This window comes from Punica granatum, chromosome 8, assembly GCF_007655135.1.
Source record: "Punica granatum isolate Tunisia-2019 chromosome 8, ASM765513v2, whole genome shotgun sequence".
In the NCBI taxonomy this organism is placed as follows: Eukaryota; Viridiplantae; Streptophyta; class Magnoliopsida; order Myrtales; family Lythraceae; genus Punica; species Punica granatum.
In genome coordinates, this window is record NC_045134.1 from 27,686,507 (window position 1) to 27,705,175 (window position 18,669).

General features: G+C 38.9%; 4 protein-coding genes across 4 annotated transcripts; 2 read left to right on the plus strand and 2 right to left on the minus strand.

Moving 5' to 3' along the window:
• The first annotated feature begins 59 nt into the window (after positions 1 to 59).
• Positions 60 to 4,011, plus strand: LOC116187933 (protein TAPETUM DETERMINANT 1-like). The gene is made up of 3 exons (XM_031516968.1): positions 60 to 729; positions 1,342 to 1,416; positions 3,103 to 4,011. Exons 1-3 carry the CDS (start codon positions 600 to 602, stop codon positions 3,441 to 3,443), a joined length of 546 nt encoding a protein of 181 aa, XP_031372828.1. The 5' UTR covers positions 60 to 599; the 3' UTR covers positions 3,444 to 4,011.
• A 269-nt stretch (positions 4,012 to 4,280) lies between these two features.
• On the minus strand, positions 4,281 to 6,490 carry LOC116187934 (membrane-anchored ubiquitin-fold protein 3-like). The gene is given in 4 exon segments (XM_031516969.1): positions 4,281 to 4,669; positions 5,286 to 5,459; positions 6,027 to 6,096; positions 6,098 to 6,490. Coding segments are annotated over 4 exon segments (363 nt in total). The 5' UTR covers positions 6,161 to 6,490; the 3' UTR covers positions 4,281 to 4,613.
• An 81-nt stretch (positions 6,491 to 6,571) lies between these two features.
• On the plus strand, positions 6,572 to 10,876 carry LOC116187932 (RNA pseudouridine synthase 7-like). Its single transcript, XM_031516967.1, has 12 exons — positions 6,572 to 6,984; positions 7,149 to 7,192; positions 7,320 to 7,397; positions 7,528 to 7,628; positions 7,821 to 7,908; positions 8,015 to 8,093; positions 8,299 to 8,381; positions 8,989 to 9,054; positions 9,418 to 9,474; positions 9,817 to 9,945; positions 10,154 to 10,404; positions 10,532 to 10,876. Exons 1-12 carry the CDS (start codon positions 6,801 to 6,803, stop codon positions 10,638 to 10,640), a joined length of 1,269 nt encoding a protein of 422 aa, XP_031372827.1. The 5' UTR covers positions 6,572 to 6,800; the 3' UTR covers positions 10,641 to 10,876.
• A 321-nt stretch (positions 10,877 to 11,197) lies between these two features.
• Positions 11,198 to 13,761, minus strand: LOC116187396 (bidirectional sugar transporter SWEET12-like). Its single transcript, XM_031516061.1, has 6 exons — positions 13,448 to 13,761; positions 13,060 to 13,096; positions 12,675 to 12,888; positions 12,362 to 12,526; positions 12,003 to 12,122; positions 11,198 to 11,823 (listed from the first exon to the last, which is right to left on the minus strand). The coding sequence occupies exons 1-6, from the start codon at positions 13,497 to 13,499 to the stop codon at positions 11,434 to 11,436; spliced, it is 978 nt and encodes a 325-aa protein (XP_031371921.1). The 5' UTR covers positions 13,500 to 13,761; the 3' UTR covers positions 11,198 to 11,433.
• Between the last annotated feature and the right edge of the window lie 4,908 nt (positions 13,762 to 18,669).

Below are 18,669 nucleotides of genomic sequence, written 5' to 3' on the forward strand. Positions count from 1 at the left end.
TTTTTTTGAGTGAAAGCTCGGCCAGGCCAGCTGTAGGGATATAGCAATTACCAAGCAGTAGGCATTCCATATATATAGTTATTAATTGATGTCTCTCTTCCTCTGCTCTTCTCTCGTCTGTTCGTTACCCTGTGATAATTCCTGTGACCGATTTTAATTCGAAATCCCATTATCCATCCGAAAGAAATAAATTACCAAACTCTTCACCTGCATTCATTCATTGCAAGCCGCTCTTTCTTCTATGCATGCAGGTAGGTTCCTCTGTGCGTGCAGCTGTGCGACATGACATAGTGGGAGCGAGAGAGAGGCGCACACACCGAGAGAGAGAGAGAGAGAGAGAGTTACAGTCTTCCATTCCAGCCGGTGAACACCGCACCACACCACACCACAGCGCCGCCGCCATCACCTTAACTAATGGCGCCTCGCTTTCCTTCCTTCTTAGGGTTCCAAGCTTGACTCGCTCACTGCCGCATCTATTCACCGAGTCTCTTCTCCGAGCTACCGTACGGACCTCACCCAGTGGCATATATAATATAATATATATATATTAAGGGACGAAAGACATCCAGATAAGACAAGCACCAATCGAGGAGTTCGAGATGAGTATGAGCTTGATGAGGAACTGTGGTTTTGATGTTGAAATCGGAGATTCATGGAGACGGCGCGCCATTGTTACTAGTTCGGCAATGGTGGCGCTTCTGCTGCTGTTGACGATTGCGATTCCCACGGGTACGTACGCTACGTGTGGTCATGACATGGTTTGATTTCTCTTTTGCTGATCGAAGCCAGCAATCGTCTGGTCGATGCGTGTGAATGAATAACGGTGATACTGATACATACATTTAGTAGTTCTCATCTGCCTGCGGGGCATTGGTTCTTATTTTACTGATGATTGATTATTTATTTATTTATTTATATATAAATATATATAATAATCATGCTATTAAAAGATAATAAAAAAGATGGATGATATTATGATCTGATTCTGATCTCTCTGTTGAATAATATATATATATATATATGCTTTTTTTTTTTTTGGGTGTCAAGGGTTGTTATTTGGCTTCTATTTCAGCGACAAAAGGGAAGCGGAGGGGAGCGGGGGGTTCCACTCCTCTCCTCTCCTCTCCATTACTATTATAATATATTCAGCTCTTTGTCGTTTTCCTTTTTTACTCTCCGTCGTCTTCTTCTATTTCCCCATTCTCCTGGGAAAGGGATGTTCATTTGTTTCTCAATTATCTCAAATATTATTCTATTTCTATTATATATATATATATATATGTATGTATTAAATGAATAAACAAAATGGGAGTTGGTTATATTGCAATTGCATCATTGCAGGTGTGGTTGATGGCCCGTACATAACAAGCAACAGCAAGCTCCATTCTCTTCTTCACCGGAAGCTGCTTCGTCCAGGTAACAAACAATTCCGAGATTTTTGGGTTTTGCAAATTAACTTGTTCAGCTTATTATTATTATTGTTGTTTTTTTTTTTAAAAAAAAGGAAACTTTGATTTTTCCTTTTAGAGCTTTTTTTAAACTTAAACAAAGCTCAATGATTATCACTACAGAAACAATAAGCTTGAAATTTGTTTCAGTGGACTGGAGAGAAAAATTGTTTTGATGAGCGCAGTGCAGCACTGCACTCAGCTTGTCTTCGTGTAGATAATGGAGTAAGGTGAGGGTTGGGGAGTGCTCTCTTTTTGGAGTTGGAATTGTTGCTGTTGGGACGGGACTGGAGGTGCGGACGGTAGCGTAGGGGGCAGATGGGAGATGGGTTCAGCACTATTGCTTTGTGATATGGCCATGGAATGTAATGCTTGCAATGGTTGGGGGTGGTGATGAAATGAGATGAGACGAGACGAGACGAGACGATCATTAAATTCTTTATTTCCTTCCTGTCTGTCCGTCTGTACGTCGGTTTGCAAATGAATATTTGAAATGCACGACCTAAATTATGAACAGCCACAGCCACAGCAATTATAGAATGGTCATCAGGTCAGAAGCAGAACAGAAAGCCAGAAAGAAAGTGGGTGGGAGGTTTGGGGAAAAAGGGAGGAAGGCCTGGCCTGGCGAGGGAGTTGGGGTAGAATAATAATAATATATTGGGAGGTGTTCCCGTCGCATCCATCATCAACACTGTCTTTCTCTTTTTGACAGGTTAGGTTATGGTATCCATCTGCCATCAATAAATTCTCCTCGTTGTAAACTTTCCTTCAGTCCAATTCCCTTCTGTTATTGATTGAAGCCCCTAATTAGTATGGTGAAATGTGTATAATTTTTAGCAGCAGCTTATATTACCTGAGTGATAATGCTAATGCAATGGGCACATTTAAAAAAAAAAAAAAACTTCTTTTTGGGATAATAAAATTAGTTTTGAGCGCTCCGTGCCTTGCAGAATGATGAAAGGCCAAGCCAAATGGTTTGGTTAAAAAGGATAATTAGTGGGATTGACTGATTAAGATTGATTGTTATTTTCTTTTCCAATAAAAAAGATGAAACGAAGTAAAAGTGGGAGGGGACTTTCATCCATCGCCCCGCATGGAAAACTAAGAAAAATGTCTGAAACCAAACTAAAAACTGGTGACGCCCCCTCCCTACCGACCGACCATTGAGGTGACCAGAGCCCAGAGCCTTTTTCTGTTCATTTCTCTCTCTGTCTCCGTGTCTCCGTGTCTCTCTCTTTTTCTTTTTTTTTTTTTAAAGTAAATTCCTAATAAATATGATTTCTGCGTACTGCCTCGAGAAAGAAAAGTTATTTTCGTCTGCAGATGCGTCCATTAATTGGTCGGTCGACCCTAAAACCCAAGCCCCAGTAGAGGCCTACTGTGGCCTATTCAATATCTTATGAATACGATCCCTCATTTTAATTGATTGATGATGATTAAGGCCTTGTGGCTTATATGATCAATCACTCTCGGTGTGGGAAATTTCGTTCGTGTCAGTAATTATAGTTGAATCTACGAAAAATCTGAATCAGTCGTATTTTCCATGTCTTTGAATGATTGATTGAGCTCTCCCTCTTTTGACTGTCGTTGGAGAATCAATTCCTGATTAAGTTGTTGGTTTATTTATGGCTTTTTATCGCGTACTTTCCCACAGCATCGAAGGCGGAGGAAACAACCAGGATTTGGGGAGAAAAATGTACAGCATCAGATATAGAGATAAACCAAGGTCCTACGGCTCCACTCCCAGATGGCACACCTGCCTACCTTGTCGAGATCCTAAACGTTTGTGCCACCGGCTGGAACATCTCCAACATCCACGTCAAATGCGGATGGTTCAGCTCTGTCCGTCTCGTCAACCCCAGGGTCTTCAGGCGACTCTATTACGATGACTGTCTTGTCAACAACGGAGAGCCCTTGGCCTATGGTGCTGGCCTCTCCTTCACATATGCCAATACCTATCTCTACCCACTCTCTGTCTTCTCAGTTTCCTGCTGATGATACAGAAGACTTCACAGCAGTTGCCATGGACGGACTCCCTTCTGCAGGATATTTCTTTTGTTGGATCAATCAAACTTCACCGGCTTGAGTCATTGGGACTCTCTTTGCTGCTATTCTATGTTGTGCTTGGGCTTCCCCCTGCTCGTACCGCAGGACAATCCTTGGATATTGCAGATTACTATAGAGGATGGAACAGAGTATATAATAGGAGTTTTCGGCACTGATACACGCATTTCGACAGGCGACCCGAGTTGGACAGCCTGCATGTCTTTTGAATTACAGTTTGGACAGATGGTTGAGTTGCATTCTTTCGAGGCATCTCTTGTGTATAGTATAGTATGGTATACTATGGTATGGTATGGTATGGTATGGTATGGTATGGTATAGTGGTACTTTGGTTCCCCTGATCTGAATGGGGAACTGAACTGATGATGATGAGGATGTTTGAAAGAGAGTGATTTTTCCTTCTTGTGATGTTGAACTTTTGAGCCTCTGATGGCGGCGAGGCATAGACATTGCCACTAGTTTTAGTAACATGATATTGCCATGAATTTGAGTATGATAATCGTGTTAGTCTAGCCTGCTCTCAGTTCTTTGGAGCTTCAATACTTTGAGCTGACATTGTTTTTCTCGGTGTACTTTGAGCTAACATTGTTAGGTACTAAAAAAAGGGGATATTCGCGCCATTTTCCGATGAATGCATATTATTGCGATAGTATTAACAGTGGCGTGAACGGAGCTATTCACCTGGATTTGGAACATGGAAAACGTCTCAAGGCAAATGTTTGTGCGGAGCATGAGAAATGCCATTCATTTTATGGAGAGACAGGGAGCTTGGTTCGTTCAGCTCATTATTGTATATGTAATTGTAGATTAAGAATTGTTGAGAGCCAAACTTAGTACAAGCAAGGAGATCAAGCATATGCCGTTGCGTCAAAAGCTTTCTCAGTGTGCATCTTGTGGGCTTGTAGTAGGAGTATATACATATATATGAACAGGGAAAGACTGAAAAACATGGATCTTATGCGAACACAATTCCTACCACTATACACTTCTGCACAGGAATGCGTCAACTGCCCTTACGATGATCCAGACTGATTCCTGCACTCAAAAGCATTCATACCAGCGCTACACACACATACACCCCTAGAGGTAACTTCTCTGCTTTCACAGGATGGAGCACGAGCAGACAACATTCCGTGGTGAGTCATCAACTTTCTTCTCTGTTTTGAAACAAAACCCCGAGCATTTTGGGATCAGAAAGCTTCTACCAACAGCACTGTCTCAGATATCAACGTAAAGCAAGAGGAAGAAACGTTAGCCAGCCCCAATCAGCCGGAACACAATGCCAAAGTGCCCCGCCCCCTCCATCAAAACTGACTTGATCCAGCAGTAACAGTCTTGAGATGGGATTAGATCAACTACATTTGAGGGGGCTTGACTATATACGATACTTACCTTCTCACAGTAAACGAAATGATGAATTGGAATGAAGAGGAAAGAAGCTTGGCAAGAAGGTATTTAATCGAAATTGTTAACGGTCCATATTCTCGGATAAAAATATCTTTCTAGAACTGATTGTCCAAACTTACATGACAATTAACACGATCCTTCAGAAGTGGCAATTGGAATCACAAAAAATAGCAGCTGCAGTCAAAGAGACTCACAAGGACTGGCTTTCCAGAATTATCACGGGACTCGAGTGAATGACCTCATCAAGACCATACACTATACTCAGATTCAAGAGTCTTTCGCATCATGTAGACATGAAAAAATTTCCTAAATTCTTTGTGCATGAGCCTAAGAAAGCATACATACAATCTTTTAAATGGGAAATACCTGTTTTGGTTTTTGTCGAAGATGGTTGCACCACGACGTGCATTATTACTGTACCTCCCCCGGCCACATCTCCAAAAGGCAATTTACACTGACCAACAGTTCTGCTGTTGTCCAAGACTTTACCGGATCTTATCAGCTTGATCTCACTCGCAGTTTTCGGTATGACCGTCTTACCTGAGAAGATACTAGAACAATAAAAACCGTAGGAGGTAGGCTGGCGGGCATATCATATAATTACACACACACACACACACACACACACACACACACATATATACAATCAAACAAGATATTTATTTGTATATTGAAAGTGGAACGACAAGCTGCAAGCACCAAAAGTTAGCTCTTTTTTTAAAAAAAAATAAAAGATGAGGAGGGGGCAGGCAATCAACCCAGCAGCCCCGGTCTAACGACCTCAACAGATCAGATGGATATCCAATCCATTTCGTCCCATTAAGATACAGACAGTCCATTTCATCAGTTAAATATTTTGAGGTGGTGTTACTGCTAATATAAATAGGCTAAACTGAGGCAAGCTTCCTTCCATCTCTGACCCTGATCATGGCACGGCATGGCAAGGCATACAGAGAAGCCAAGCCATCAATCTAATATGATATATCAATCAGCTGGGACAGGATCACATACACGGCACTGTCTGTCTGTCTGTCTTCCCAATCTGTCTTTCTGGAATATTGGATTGATATGATAATTACCTCGATAAGAATGAGATGAGACACGTACCTTTGGGCCAATCAGACACAACTCTCTGCTTGAGCATATCAATGGTGGAAGCGGATGAATACTGGAAAGGGGCCCATGTCCGACCCATCGTACAACCTGAACTTGATATCCAGCAAGCAATCCTCTTCCGGCATCTACTAAAAAACTTCCCTTTTCGTGCTTTCTTTATTTGTCTCTCCGAATTTGCAATTTTCCTTTCTCCTTCCTCAAATCGATGACACTGACACAGATCAGTCAGCTCAGCTCAGCTCAGCTCATCTCATCAAATATTGAAAGAATCTCGCCTCTTCAACTCTAGAGACCCCCTCGCAAAGCATAACCAGCTGGGTTGAGATCGATTATCCGGTGGGTAGTCAATCAAACGGATAGGAGGAGGAGGGGGAGGGAGATGATGAAGACGGACTGGACTAGACAGAGGAGACGAGACGATACGAGAGCAATTCAATTTTATTCATTCCTGCATCTATTCTGGCCTGATTGTTAGTAAAGTAAAGTATATATATAAGTTTTAAAAAAAAAAAAACCTCACCAGTGGGCCCATCCTGCTAGTCCTTCCCATTTTCTCTCTCTGTCTCTCTCTGGTTTTCTCGTTGGTGAACCGACCGACCGACCGACCGATCGTGGCGTGAAGAAGAATTTCTTACGAAGCTTAAACCAGACAACGTCGCTTGATTGTTTCCTTGCTCCTCCGTCCACCTCCAGTACTCTATCGTGGCGGCGGCGGCGGCGGCAGCAGCTCCGGCTGGGGGGTCAAAGAGAAAGCCCGCTGACCCTATGGCCACTGCTCGAGTTAAGAATGCTCCATCTGTTGCAGTAATTATTTATCACCGTCAAAGTCAGATGCAGATGCAGAAGATGAAGAGGAAGCGAGGGGATGAAGAGAGGAAGGAGGAGATGGAGATTGTATGGCAAACTCCTGCTGATCCTCCGGAGGCCCAGGATTACATCTTTCGCCATGGTAACCAACACCAACCCATGAGCCTTCTGCTTATCTATGAATATACATATATCATACTTGTCTCTCCTCTCCTTTCAGTCTCCTCTTCCCACGACCTTAATTAAATTATCAATGCTCGTAACTTAAAAGATGCTTATATATGCATAATGTACGTATATATGCAGGGAGACGCTACGTGAGGCCCTATTACTTCGAGTTCATCTCTCATGTGAGTCTTTTTCGAAATTTTCTGTAAGTTCAGCTGGTTAAAAAAAAAAAGAAAAACAAAAGCTTTCTTAATTTGTCTACTGCAATGCAATGTTTGATTTGGATTGGTTGGGGCACAACACAAACAGGGGAAGAATCGATGGGCAGGCAAAACAATTGTTGATCTGTTTGCTCAAGAGTTCAAAGGCCGACCTTATGACTACTATGTAGGTCTACCCATCTTACCTGCTTCCGAGAGATTTTGTGCGCGCTTGCGCATAATATGTATTAAGGACTGCCTTCTGGTCTGATCTGATGTTTTAGTTTCTATTCATTAATTGCTATTATGTAATGTAGGTTAGTGCAGTTAAATGTGGACGGATACAGGTGGAAGGCAAGATGGTGCCCATCTCTTACCCTGTCAAATCTTCTCAGAAGATAAGTCATTTTGTCCACAGGTTTGATTTCGCCCTTCGCCCAACTGTTTGTTCAGATCATTTTAGGAGCAGTTGTTTCGGAAAATTTAATGTCAGCGGGAGAGTTTCTACTCTGTCAAATTGGTGGCTTTGCTACCACCATCTCCTAAACCATTTGCGAGTGTCCCACACTTGAAGCTGTTAACTTGCAATTGATGTTAGCTAAAGCTGCAGGCACGAACCTCCTGTAACAGCAAATGGTGTCTCCGTACTTCAGGAAGAACCGGATGTGGTGACTGTATGTAAGCCAGCATCTGTTCCGGTAAGTCAAACCCACTGCAAGCAATCAATCTTTTTCACCAATTTTCACCCTTCTTGCTTTCTACATGTGTTTTGGTTAACTGAGGTTCATGTTATATATGACGGAGGTACATCCTTGTGGACAATATCGGAAAAACACTGTTGTTGGGATACTTGAGGCAGAGCATGGGTTGGCACCTCTCTTTCGTATCCAAGCTTAGCATTTTGGAACTCAAAAGCTGATATCTTATTCGAGAAATTACTTTGGATGCTTATCGTAATTATGTTGAAATCCCTCCTTAATTGTTCCTTTTTATATCTAGTGTACCAATTATTTAATGACATTTCCCATCTTTCTTTCCATTTGGGACACTCTTGGTTTCATTTATTTTCTTTGACACAATTATATCAGCTGTCCACCGACTAGACCGCCTTGTATCGGGTCTCCTTATTTTTGCTAGAAGTGCTTCCAGAGCTGATCTTTTCAGGCAACAGGTTAGTCTTAGACTGAATGAAGCTCCTTCTAAGCGGAAAAACTAGTTCTCTCTACCAGTCATTGAGAGCAAGTTCTTTGGCTGTGAGAAATGGTTTGTTGGGCTTTGCGCATGTTCTGGTACTGCAGATTTCCCTTTTGTGCCTTCTCTTAATATTCTGCACTCTGCAATGGTGGTGTTCAAACTTTTAATCTGATGCCAGCGCTTTGTCTTGCACTGCTCCAGCTTTTCCATGTCGTGGCTGAATCAGCACCGTGTTTTCTAGTTCTCTTATAAGGTTCCGCTATAAATGCTCTCTTGGAAGATATGGCTAATAAATCTTCAGTGATTGCCATTATGCCCATTTCCATTCTTAGTGGTGTTGCCAGAAGATGTTAGATGTACTTTGTTACATCATTTCTCAGATCCTTGATTTGAACCCAATAACTTTTCCTTACTCATGTGCTGCATTGTTAACTACTACTCTTAAATCCATGTATATTGTGATTTCATGATGCACTTGATGCTACTTAATTCTCTATACCAGTAGGAATAATGAATAGGGTGTCTTGATTTTGGCATGCTGATTTGGCCTATGGTAGAGTCTGAACTAGCAATTCACATTGCAGATTGAGGGTGGAATGGTACGAAAACAATATATTGCAAAAGTCATTGGAGAATTTCCAGAAAAAGAGGTATGCTCTTGCTTGCTTTTAGTTGTTCTCCATCACGAGTAACCTTTTCCCCTTCCTCGGGTACATGTGTACGAATAAAACATGGCATCCGATTTTAATTTTGTGTCATTTGGAGACATGCTGCAATGTACTTTTGGAAAGTCATGGAGGAGAAAAAGTAGAATGGACAGAAAATATTAGACATGCCCCGTGAATTTTGTACAAAGTTATTATTCCCTGCTAGTATTCTCTCAAAGAGCGGCTATCTGATGGATTCTGGTAACTCTGTTTCTGTAAAACCGTATGATATTGTTGTCTAACGTTTAAGCATCATTCTTCTTTGAAAATGACACTGACCATGCAGTTTAATCTGTGGTTCACCAGCAACTGGTTGATGTTAACATAAATTATAACGCTCGGGAAGGAAGGAGCACAGCAGGGGTGAGTAATCTGACTCAACTTTTGGGGCAGTCAAACTGCAGCTTTTACATTGAATGAGGCGCAGGAAGAAGTGAGTTGACTCTTCAATATAGGATTTCATGAAGATAGCATGATTAAATCAAGAGTTCTAGAAGAGTGCTATGTGCTTGTGAGCCAGTAGCATTTTGTATGACGCGTAGCTTTCAAAGATAAATGGGTTAGAAGAAATGAGAAACAGTCGATTAATATGGTTGATACCCTTTTGGTATTCGTAGAGGAGGATGCTTGCAATATATCATACATGGGAATAGCATCAGGGACGATCCTTAAAATGTCGACATTTATGTGCCTCTCTTTTGCAAGGTGCACGGGTCTGGAGGGCGTAATGTGAGCGTGAGAGGGAAGGAAGCGTGTACAAAGTTTGCAAGGATTAGGACTGATGGAACTCATAGCATCGTCTTATGTGAACCAGTCACCGGGCGGACTCATCAAGTAAGATAGTTTCCCACATTTTTTTTTCATTTATTATTGTTGTTATTGTTATTGTTATTGTCGTTGTCGTCGTCGTTGTTATTATTATTATTGGTCGATTTGGGGGGGGGGTGGCGCGGGGCGGGCGGGCATGTATATATATATTGCTAGAGCTCTTGGACTGGTTTCTGTGTTGGGACTCCGAAACATATCATGCAGGGTATTGCAGATAAGAGTGCACTTGCAGTACACCGGGCATCCAATAGCTAATGATGTGCTATACCTGTCGGAGCACTGTTTGGGCAAAGATGGAAGGAGAGCTGTGAGGGCTGCAGTTGCAGCAGGGAAACCATTGGAACAGGCGGCAGCTCCTCATGAAGATGATGCCCGTCAGTCTGGGAACAAAGAGGATTCCTATGATATGTTGACGTATAAGAGTGACCCAATGTGCACGAGTTGCCCAAATTTAGGCCCAAAAGGGTAAAAAGCTCTGTCTCGCTCTCGGTCTCCGCCTCTCTCTATTTGGTTTCATTTTGGCGGGACAGACATACAGACGCAGAGAAGAGTTGATTACTTTTTTTTTTTTTTTTTTTTTTCATTTGCGCAGATACGATGATGGCGGGGAGGAGGAGGAAGGTCTGTGGTTGCACTGCATCCGCTACTCTGGGCCTGGCTGGGCTTATGAATGCCCATATCCTCATTGGGCTTCTCTTTAGCCGTGCGCGCCCGCCCCCCTCCTGCTCTTTCTTTTTATTTTTTTAGTTTTTTTCCTTTTTTCTTATCAATGATAGGTTATTGATTATTAGAGCTTTTCAGTTTTTTTTTTTTTTAAAAAAACAATTGGGCTACGGCTCCTTTTAGTTCATCCAAAATAGAAGTTTTCGGTTTTCAATTAAAGACAATTACACGGAATTAAAGACAATTACACGGCACCGCAGATAGCTGTTGAACAGATTCGTTGTACCTGTACGACCTCACCTCCTCCATTCTTTTCTTGCTTGAATTGAACAGTCTCCTCTTATTTCGATCCATCATCCGTCTCCAATTAATTATTAATTATTAATATTAATAAATAAACAAATACGTACTGCCAAATTGAAGGGTGTTGTCGTGTTGATATGGATAGACAGACAACTACGAGGGAATGGAATCTAATTAATGAATTACTCACATTGCTAATGCCTCCGAGCCGAACTACCACTTCACAAACCAGAAAACAAACAACCAAACAATAATTAATTTATGTATAGATGCTTTGCATTGCTTGCTTAGATATGAAGGGGTTACCTTTAAATTAATTAAGACACACAGGGTAGGGGAGGACGGTAATTAATAATGAGACAAAAAGCTGATGAAGGAAAGGCATACATTCCCCTATTAATTTGTTTGATGCTCTGGCTAGCTATCTAATCTTGCATCGAAGCCGAGAATAGTACAATGAGCCAGCCAGATCGTGGGTGAGATTATTAACTAGGAGCCACATGCTCGCTCAGCTTGGTAGATCAAACGTCACTTCTCGACAACAGCAACTGCCTGTTGTCCTTCATTGGAAGCTTGGTCGCATTTGTAGCCCTTCTCCTTATCGCGAATAATTTTGTCGCCAGGAGTATCATCATCATCGGCTGATACAGGTGCCAGAATTCCGATTATGATGATCATGGGATCATCAGTACGGCTGCAGATGTTATCGTCTCTATCATTTATAAGCTCGGGCTCGGGCTCAGGCTCGGTCGGCTGATCATCATAACCACCGTCAGGCTTGGGGACCACTACTGAGCTAGGGGCTAACTGGGGCAGCTTCAGCTGCTCCGTGATCCTTGGTGGATTCCATTTCCTATTACACATCACGTACAGCACCATCTGAACCGCCCCTAATATGATTCCCACACTGTTTGGAAGCTGCATCCAAATCATCCATCCATCCACCCCACCCAAATCCAATTTTGAATTAATTTAATATTATTCATCCATGCATCAATAATTTATTAATAAATATGGCTATATATATATATATCACTGAAATTCACACACACGCACACACATATATTATCATAATAAGTTGATGATCAGATTCTTACGGCGACAAAGAAGTCCTTGATCAATATACCATAAACGAGCCATATCACCGCATTCACCGTGAGGGAAAATGACAAAGACAGGGGCATGAACTCCACGCTCTTCGTGCGTACCACCGTTCTCTGAAGCATCAACATGCAGCAGCAATATCATTTATATATATATATATTAAAAAAATAACACAATTTACTCTCACTCTTTATTAATTTATATATCCTTATTAATCAAACTATATATATATATATATATATATATGATCAACTAAAGAAAGAAATTGGAGTAGTATATATGCTAGGTAGTGCACATGCATCGCATGTATACAATGAATTCACATGATGATCAAGTTATTAGACGACATTACCATAGCGCTTAAAGGTGCTGCAAACACGCACACGGACACCGCTACACAAATACATCCCAAAACTCGGACACGGGTCAATCCATTTGCCAATACGAAGTGGGAGAGCAGAAGAATCGAGCACAACCCACCAATGTTCAGCAGGAGGAGCAGCTTCAACGTAAACATCTGCCATCATTCATTTAATTACATACACTCACACATATACATATATACGATCACTGGCTACTCATGAAAATGAATATATACGTATCCACAATCCACAGATAATCATGACGGCACCGGAACATATGTGTTAATTAGGCGTGATGAATACCCGTGCATGCTTCGGGGCGAAAACTACGTATAGAAGGAGGTAGAAGGATTCAATGAGGCAGCCGAGGGAGTTGATGGTGATGAGGAGGAAATCACTGGAGGACTTGAGGAAAGCATAGTATATCCACATCGATGCACTGAAGAGTGCTGCTATATACGGCAATGACTGGAACCCTTCTGTTGACTTCTTCCTCCATATCCTATAGAACGTCGGTCTGTACATATATACGCACACCCACAAACCATTCATAATTAGTCCATCCATATTAGCTAGATACATGTAGATGTAATATATATATATATATATATATATAGCAAACAGAAATAATACGGTACTTATGCCTCGGGTGCAATATATGATATTGTGGTTAAGGAATAGAGCTTACCCTGGTGCCAGGAAAACCACGAAAGATACTACATTACCTGCAACAAATTATAAATATAAGGTAAGTTACTCCTTCCCATGTGTACTAAAATAAACTAATTTATATATATATACACGCATACATATATATATAGAGAGAGAGAGGGACAGAGATGCGCTCTCCATCAATCGAAAGCCGATAGATGATCAGTTAATTAATTGAATTACACAGAAAATTAGTACGTACGTAAACAATATGCCTCCTTCCTTATAACAAGGAATGGGTCCATGGGTATACGTGTGTGTGTGTATATATATATATATATATATTATATATAGTAGGGCATGGGCGATGATGAGTATGTCAGAGAGACGTTGTAGCTAGCCAGTATTGTTATTCATTAACGTACCAAGAATACCCAAAGCAAAGGCACAGGGACTTTGGGATGAGAAGATGGCCATTTTTCCTTCTCTCTTCCCAGCTCTTCTCCGGTCGTTCAGACCACAAATTGATCAACTAATGTACGTGCGTGTGCGTATATAGCTGGTACGTATAGTGTTAATTATAGTTAAGCTAGCTTAGAGAAGAAGAGCGAGGAAGAGGCGGACGACCCGGAAAAGGTCTCGACTCCAAATGCAACAGTTTGCCCCACCTCAATCCAACCCTGATATGGATGATCTAGCCGGCCGGCTAGTAGTTAGAACTAAGGAAAGCCTTGTGAGGGCCGGGGCATACTGCTACTTATCTGATCTCTTGCAATATATATATAGACAACAATATTGCACTATTTTCTAATAAATTATTTAATAATGATTAGAATATAAAGTTTTATTATTTTGTAATATTTTATAGTTTTTTGCATGTAATAGCTAGCTATTTGATGGACACCTTAGTAATAGGAGGCGGTGTTTGAAACTCCATTAATGATTTGATTCTGGGTTAGTATATAGTAAGGCTACCTAGCTACGGGATAATATAAATAATAGATCGGATGATCCATTCATTATTATTACTACGTTCTTCAACTTGTTATGTGTGCATGAGATGCACATGTACATACATACAGTGTATATTATACATTTTTTTTAAAAATAAATCACGGAAGACATGACTTTCTCAATTTCGAGCATGAACAATTTAAAATTATAATATGTGCACTTTTCGAAAGCCAAATTTGTGTTTTTATCCTTACGAAAGTTGATATATGTTATTTACCATTCCACTAACAGTTGTTGATGATTATAATGTATTGTACTTATGAGGCATATGTATTGTGTGGCATACTGTATCTGCAAACCAATATGCTGCTATTTTGTATAGAAATTATTTTGACGAACTTTTTCTTTTGACCTGTTTGCAAACTTCTATATATATATATATATATATATATACTTATACAGTACGTACAAAAGCAAGAGAGATGCATTTTTACTTATACGGAGTTAAGGAATTGAGTGAAAGTAGGTATATTATGTCCCGTGTATATACACCATCAGGGTGATGATTTAGTGGTTTCAAGGACACTTCCATGTAGTTTAAAAACTTTCAGGTCTCGAGGTCAAATCCCCCTAGGGAGATATGGTAGGGTGGGCTACTTGATTTGGGTGTGGGGTGATCTCTGACTCTTGTGAACTATAATAGACCCCCGGTGGTACTACGCTGACGGGACTAGTGTTTGCGCTGGTTATTCAATTCGCATGATATGTTCACGGTTGAACATGATAGTTCAAATACTATGTAGTGGGAGGCAGCAATATTGTTATCGCTGCTACCCACCAATTCAGCTAAAAATCTCTCGTGTATATACATATATACGTGTATATATATACACACATAACAACTAGTTGAGGAGACCCGCGTGTGCATGGGCTAGATTTATCAGTATGGCTGAGTCATATATCTTGCTTTGATGTTGCTACATGTGAGAGCAAGACGTTGGGAAAACTATTAACATTCTTTCCTTTTGTGTTTTCTTTTCTTATATTGCTTGGCTAATTTCGCGATATGATAATATTCATAAGGTCGTAAAAGCATAATATATACTCCCAACATGAATTAGTACTAATGATTTGGTGCTTGTTCTTCTTTATAGTGGTTTCGAATTCGAATATTGTGAATGAAAAAAATGCATATTGTGAGAGCTTTCCTTTTAGTAGGTCGACTCAGCTCGAACTGGATTGGTCGGGACTTTTTATGCTCCGTTTGGTTTCGCAATTAAAATCACAAAAATTTTAACTTTAACTTTAACTCAACACACTACACAATAAAAATACACATTTCCCAAATAAAAAATTTTAACTTTAACTTTAACTTTAACTTAACACACTACACAATCATTTATCATTTTTCCACAATAAAAATCAAAATTACTTTAACTCTGAAATCAAACGCACCATTAGGTTTTTAGATATCAGAGTACACATTAAAATATATATATATATATATATATATATATATATACACTAGAAATTATACTCATGCTACACGCGATTAAAGTCATATTATAATTTTTCAAGGAAGATAAATGTTATGTAAAATGAAAAAATGAAAATGAAAATGAAAAGATAGAGGGAATGGGATAGTAAGGGTGGAAACCGGGAAGAAACGGAAGAACAAAATAGAGAGAGGAGAGAGAAGAGTGAAGGAGAAGTAAGGCCCTTACGAAAAGAAAAGGAGTTTGTGAGGAGTGATGGACATAATTATTTTTACAATTATGGTCTTACATTTGACATTATTTTTCTTATTCTATTCTATTATAGTTAAAAGTTATTGAGAATAATTCAGTAAAGTCACAATAAAAGTAATTATTAGGAAATACTAAGTTCTCTCTTTGTATAGTAAGTATAGATACATATTTGTATTTATGTATATATATGAATAGCTCACTCACTCTAGAAAACTATTATTCTACATGTTTATGTATGTACCTATGTATATTATGTATGAATATGAAGAGGGGAATTAGAGGAATTCACGGAAAAGTATTTAAAGCAAGCATGCAATCTACCTGAAACGGCGCCAAATCATCGTCAGGTCAGGTGATAATTTGTGACTTTTGAACAAACTCTTTTTTCTTTTTTCCTTCTTCTTCTGCTTTTGGCGTTCCAAAACCTTTTAAAGAGAAGAGCAAAAAAAAAAAAATAAGAAGAAGAGTAATGAAATATTATTTGACCAGACCACCCAATGAAAAAGGATAAAGGATAAATGAATAAATAATGAATAAAGCTTTTCGGCCGGTCAGAAACCTTTCTGATGATGGGTTCCGTTTCCACCTGCTTGCCACTTGCCTTCTCTTCGCGGCAGTGCATGTCCATGGATTGCCTATGAGAGAGAAAAAGAGAGATGGAGAGAGGGAGAGAGGGAGAGAGGAGAGAACCATGCATGCCAAAACGCATTCCAAAAAAATACTCGGCGAGCATTATATTATTATTTTCCTTTATAATATTTAATCAGAATACTTGTAAGTGAGAAATTGACCCTGCAACAGATTCACATATTCCTACTTATAAGCATATTGATCGATTGTTATACTCAACGAATATTTTCTCGTTGCGTTGACATTATCTTATGATAAAATATTCAATAAGTATTATTCATCCATCGCGAATGAGTAATATCCAATGAAAATGTTTATAAGTGAAAATATATAACTCATTATGAGGTCAATTCTCCACCTTCAAACATTCTAATTAGATATTACATGAACAGTTAATTAATATTCACTAAATATTTTCTTATTACCATCTTCTCCTCGCCTCTCCTCTCCTCTTCTCCTCTCCCCTTCTCATCGGTTGGGAAACGTAACGTTCCGTTCTCTGATCCAATCTCTCTCTCTCTCTCTCTTCACCAATCATTTTATGGCCCACCCGACATGAATGCACACTTGTCATATATTAGGGAGCTTATCCCATCCCGAGGAATCAAGCCAGTGTTCTCAAATAATCGACTATAAAATTCATCATAATAGATTGCATTTTAGCTCCAACTAATTGCATTCACTTTGCAATTTTCTGTATTCATTTTGGGCCTCCCTAAACCCGTTATTGCCCTGGACTGAATAAATTTCTCATATATTATGTGTACCAGCAAAGTACGACCGTCAACTTCATTTAATTCTTTGCAGCTCATTAATTAATTAATATGCAGCAGCACAAATCCCACCATCACCATGATTCTGGCATCTTTTATATATATATATATATATATATATATATATGTGATGAACGATTGATTGATTTTGTTGCTTCTTCTACCCAACAGAGATCTCCCCACGCGCGCACACGCACATACAAATTTATACATTGATATGATAATTAATATGATGATATGATTGATCAAACCTGGCCGGTCTTGTTTATCTCAAACAACAGACAAATGTCTTGAGGAGATAGATCAATCCAGGAGTCAGACCGAGCATTTGACATGTTCAAGGAAGCCAGCCTTTCAGTTAGGCCTCCTGCAATATTAATTATGTGTTGATCCAGCAAGCAAGCGAAGCCTCTAGCAAGCTAGCTATACATGCTAGTAGTAAATGAATTTATAAAAAAAACAAAAGTTGGGTGCCCTTAAATCACATTTTATACCTAATCTATATATTAGACTAAAAAGAGAGTAACAATGGAATTTTTCTATGCCTTCACAAGTCATTCTAAAAATAAAAGAAATATATTATTTTAATTTATTAGAAAAAGAAATCTTCTATATATATTAAAAAATAAAGATTAGGCCGAGAAATTTTAATAATTTAATAATTCTAAATGGTAATAGGTTTCTAGTTTAAACTCTAATGTTTTAAATAAGTTATTTTTTAATTAATTACACTTTTTAAAATGTCGACAAGGAGAGTTTCATATTGAATGACAAATTTAGTTATGTTTAATTTTTGAGAGATTTAATCATATTTAAAAAAAATTAAGGAGTTCACCGAAGAAAAAAATTAAGGAATCTAATCTAACAACTTTTTTTTGTTAGTATATATATGAATGTATCTAAATTAGGATTTTTTTTGACAATTCTTAAATTAAGATATTTATAACAATAATTCAAAGAACATTTTATAAAATAAAGTGATATTTCAAATAATATTAATTACTCCATAAATTTTGTTAATTATCGTTGATTTAATTGTTCAATAACATATTGATTCATGTTATATGCATTAGCTAACTTTTTTATCATTAATTATTATTGAAGAGTTGATATTGTATACTTAGCTGCGAAGCGCAGGGAGTTTTGCTATTATAATATAGATATATATATCTATCATATAATATGTATATGTATAGATACGGAAAGGGTGGGCTCGGGAGAGTGTTATTGCGTTATATCTCCAATTGCCTTTTTGACCGTCACGCGTGAAGAGGCCACACGTAGATCATCTCCTCGGTCGCAAAACATGGCAGCATCTCATCTCATCTCATCTCTCTTTGATAGCTATTTGTATCTGTCTCATATATATATATATATATATATATATATATTATAATAATATTGATGATAGTTAATTCGCTTATTTCATTTTAAGTAAAATTTCGAGTTCAAGTATTGTGAATAGAGAAAAATTTTAAGTGGAATAATTTTATCACTTAATGAAGTGATCCAGCTTGAATTATTAATCAGATTAATTGACTT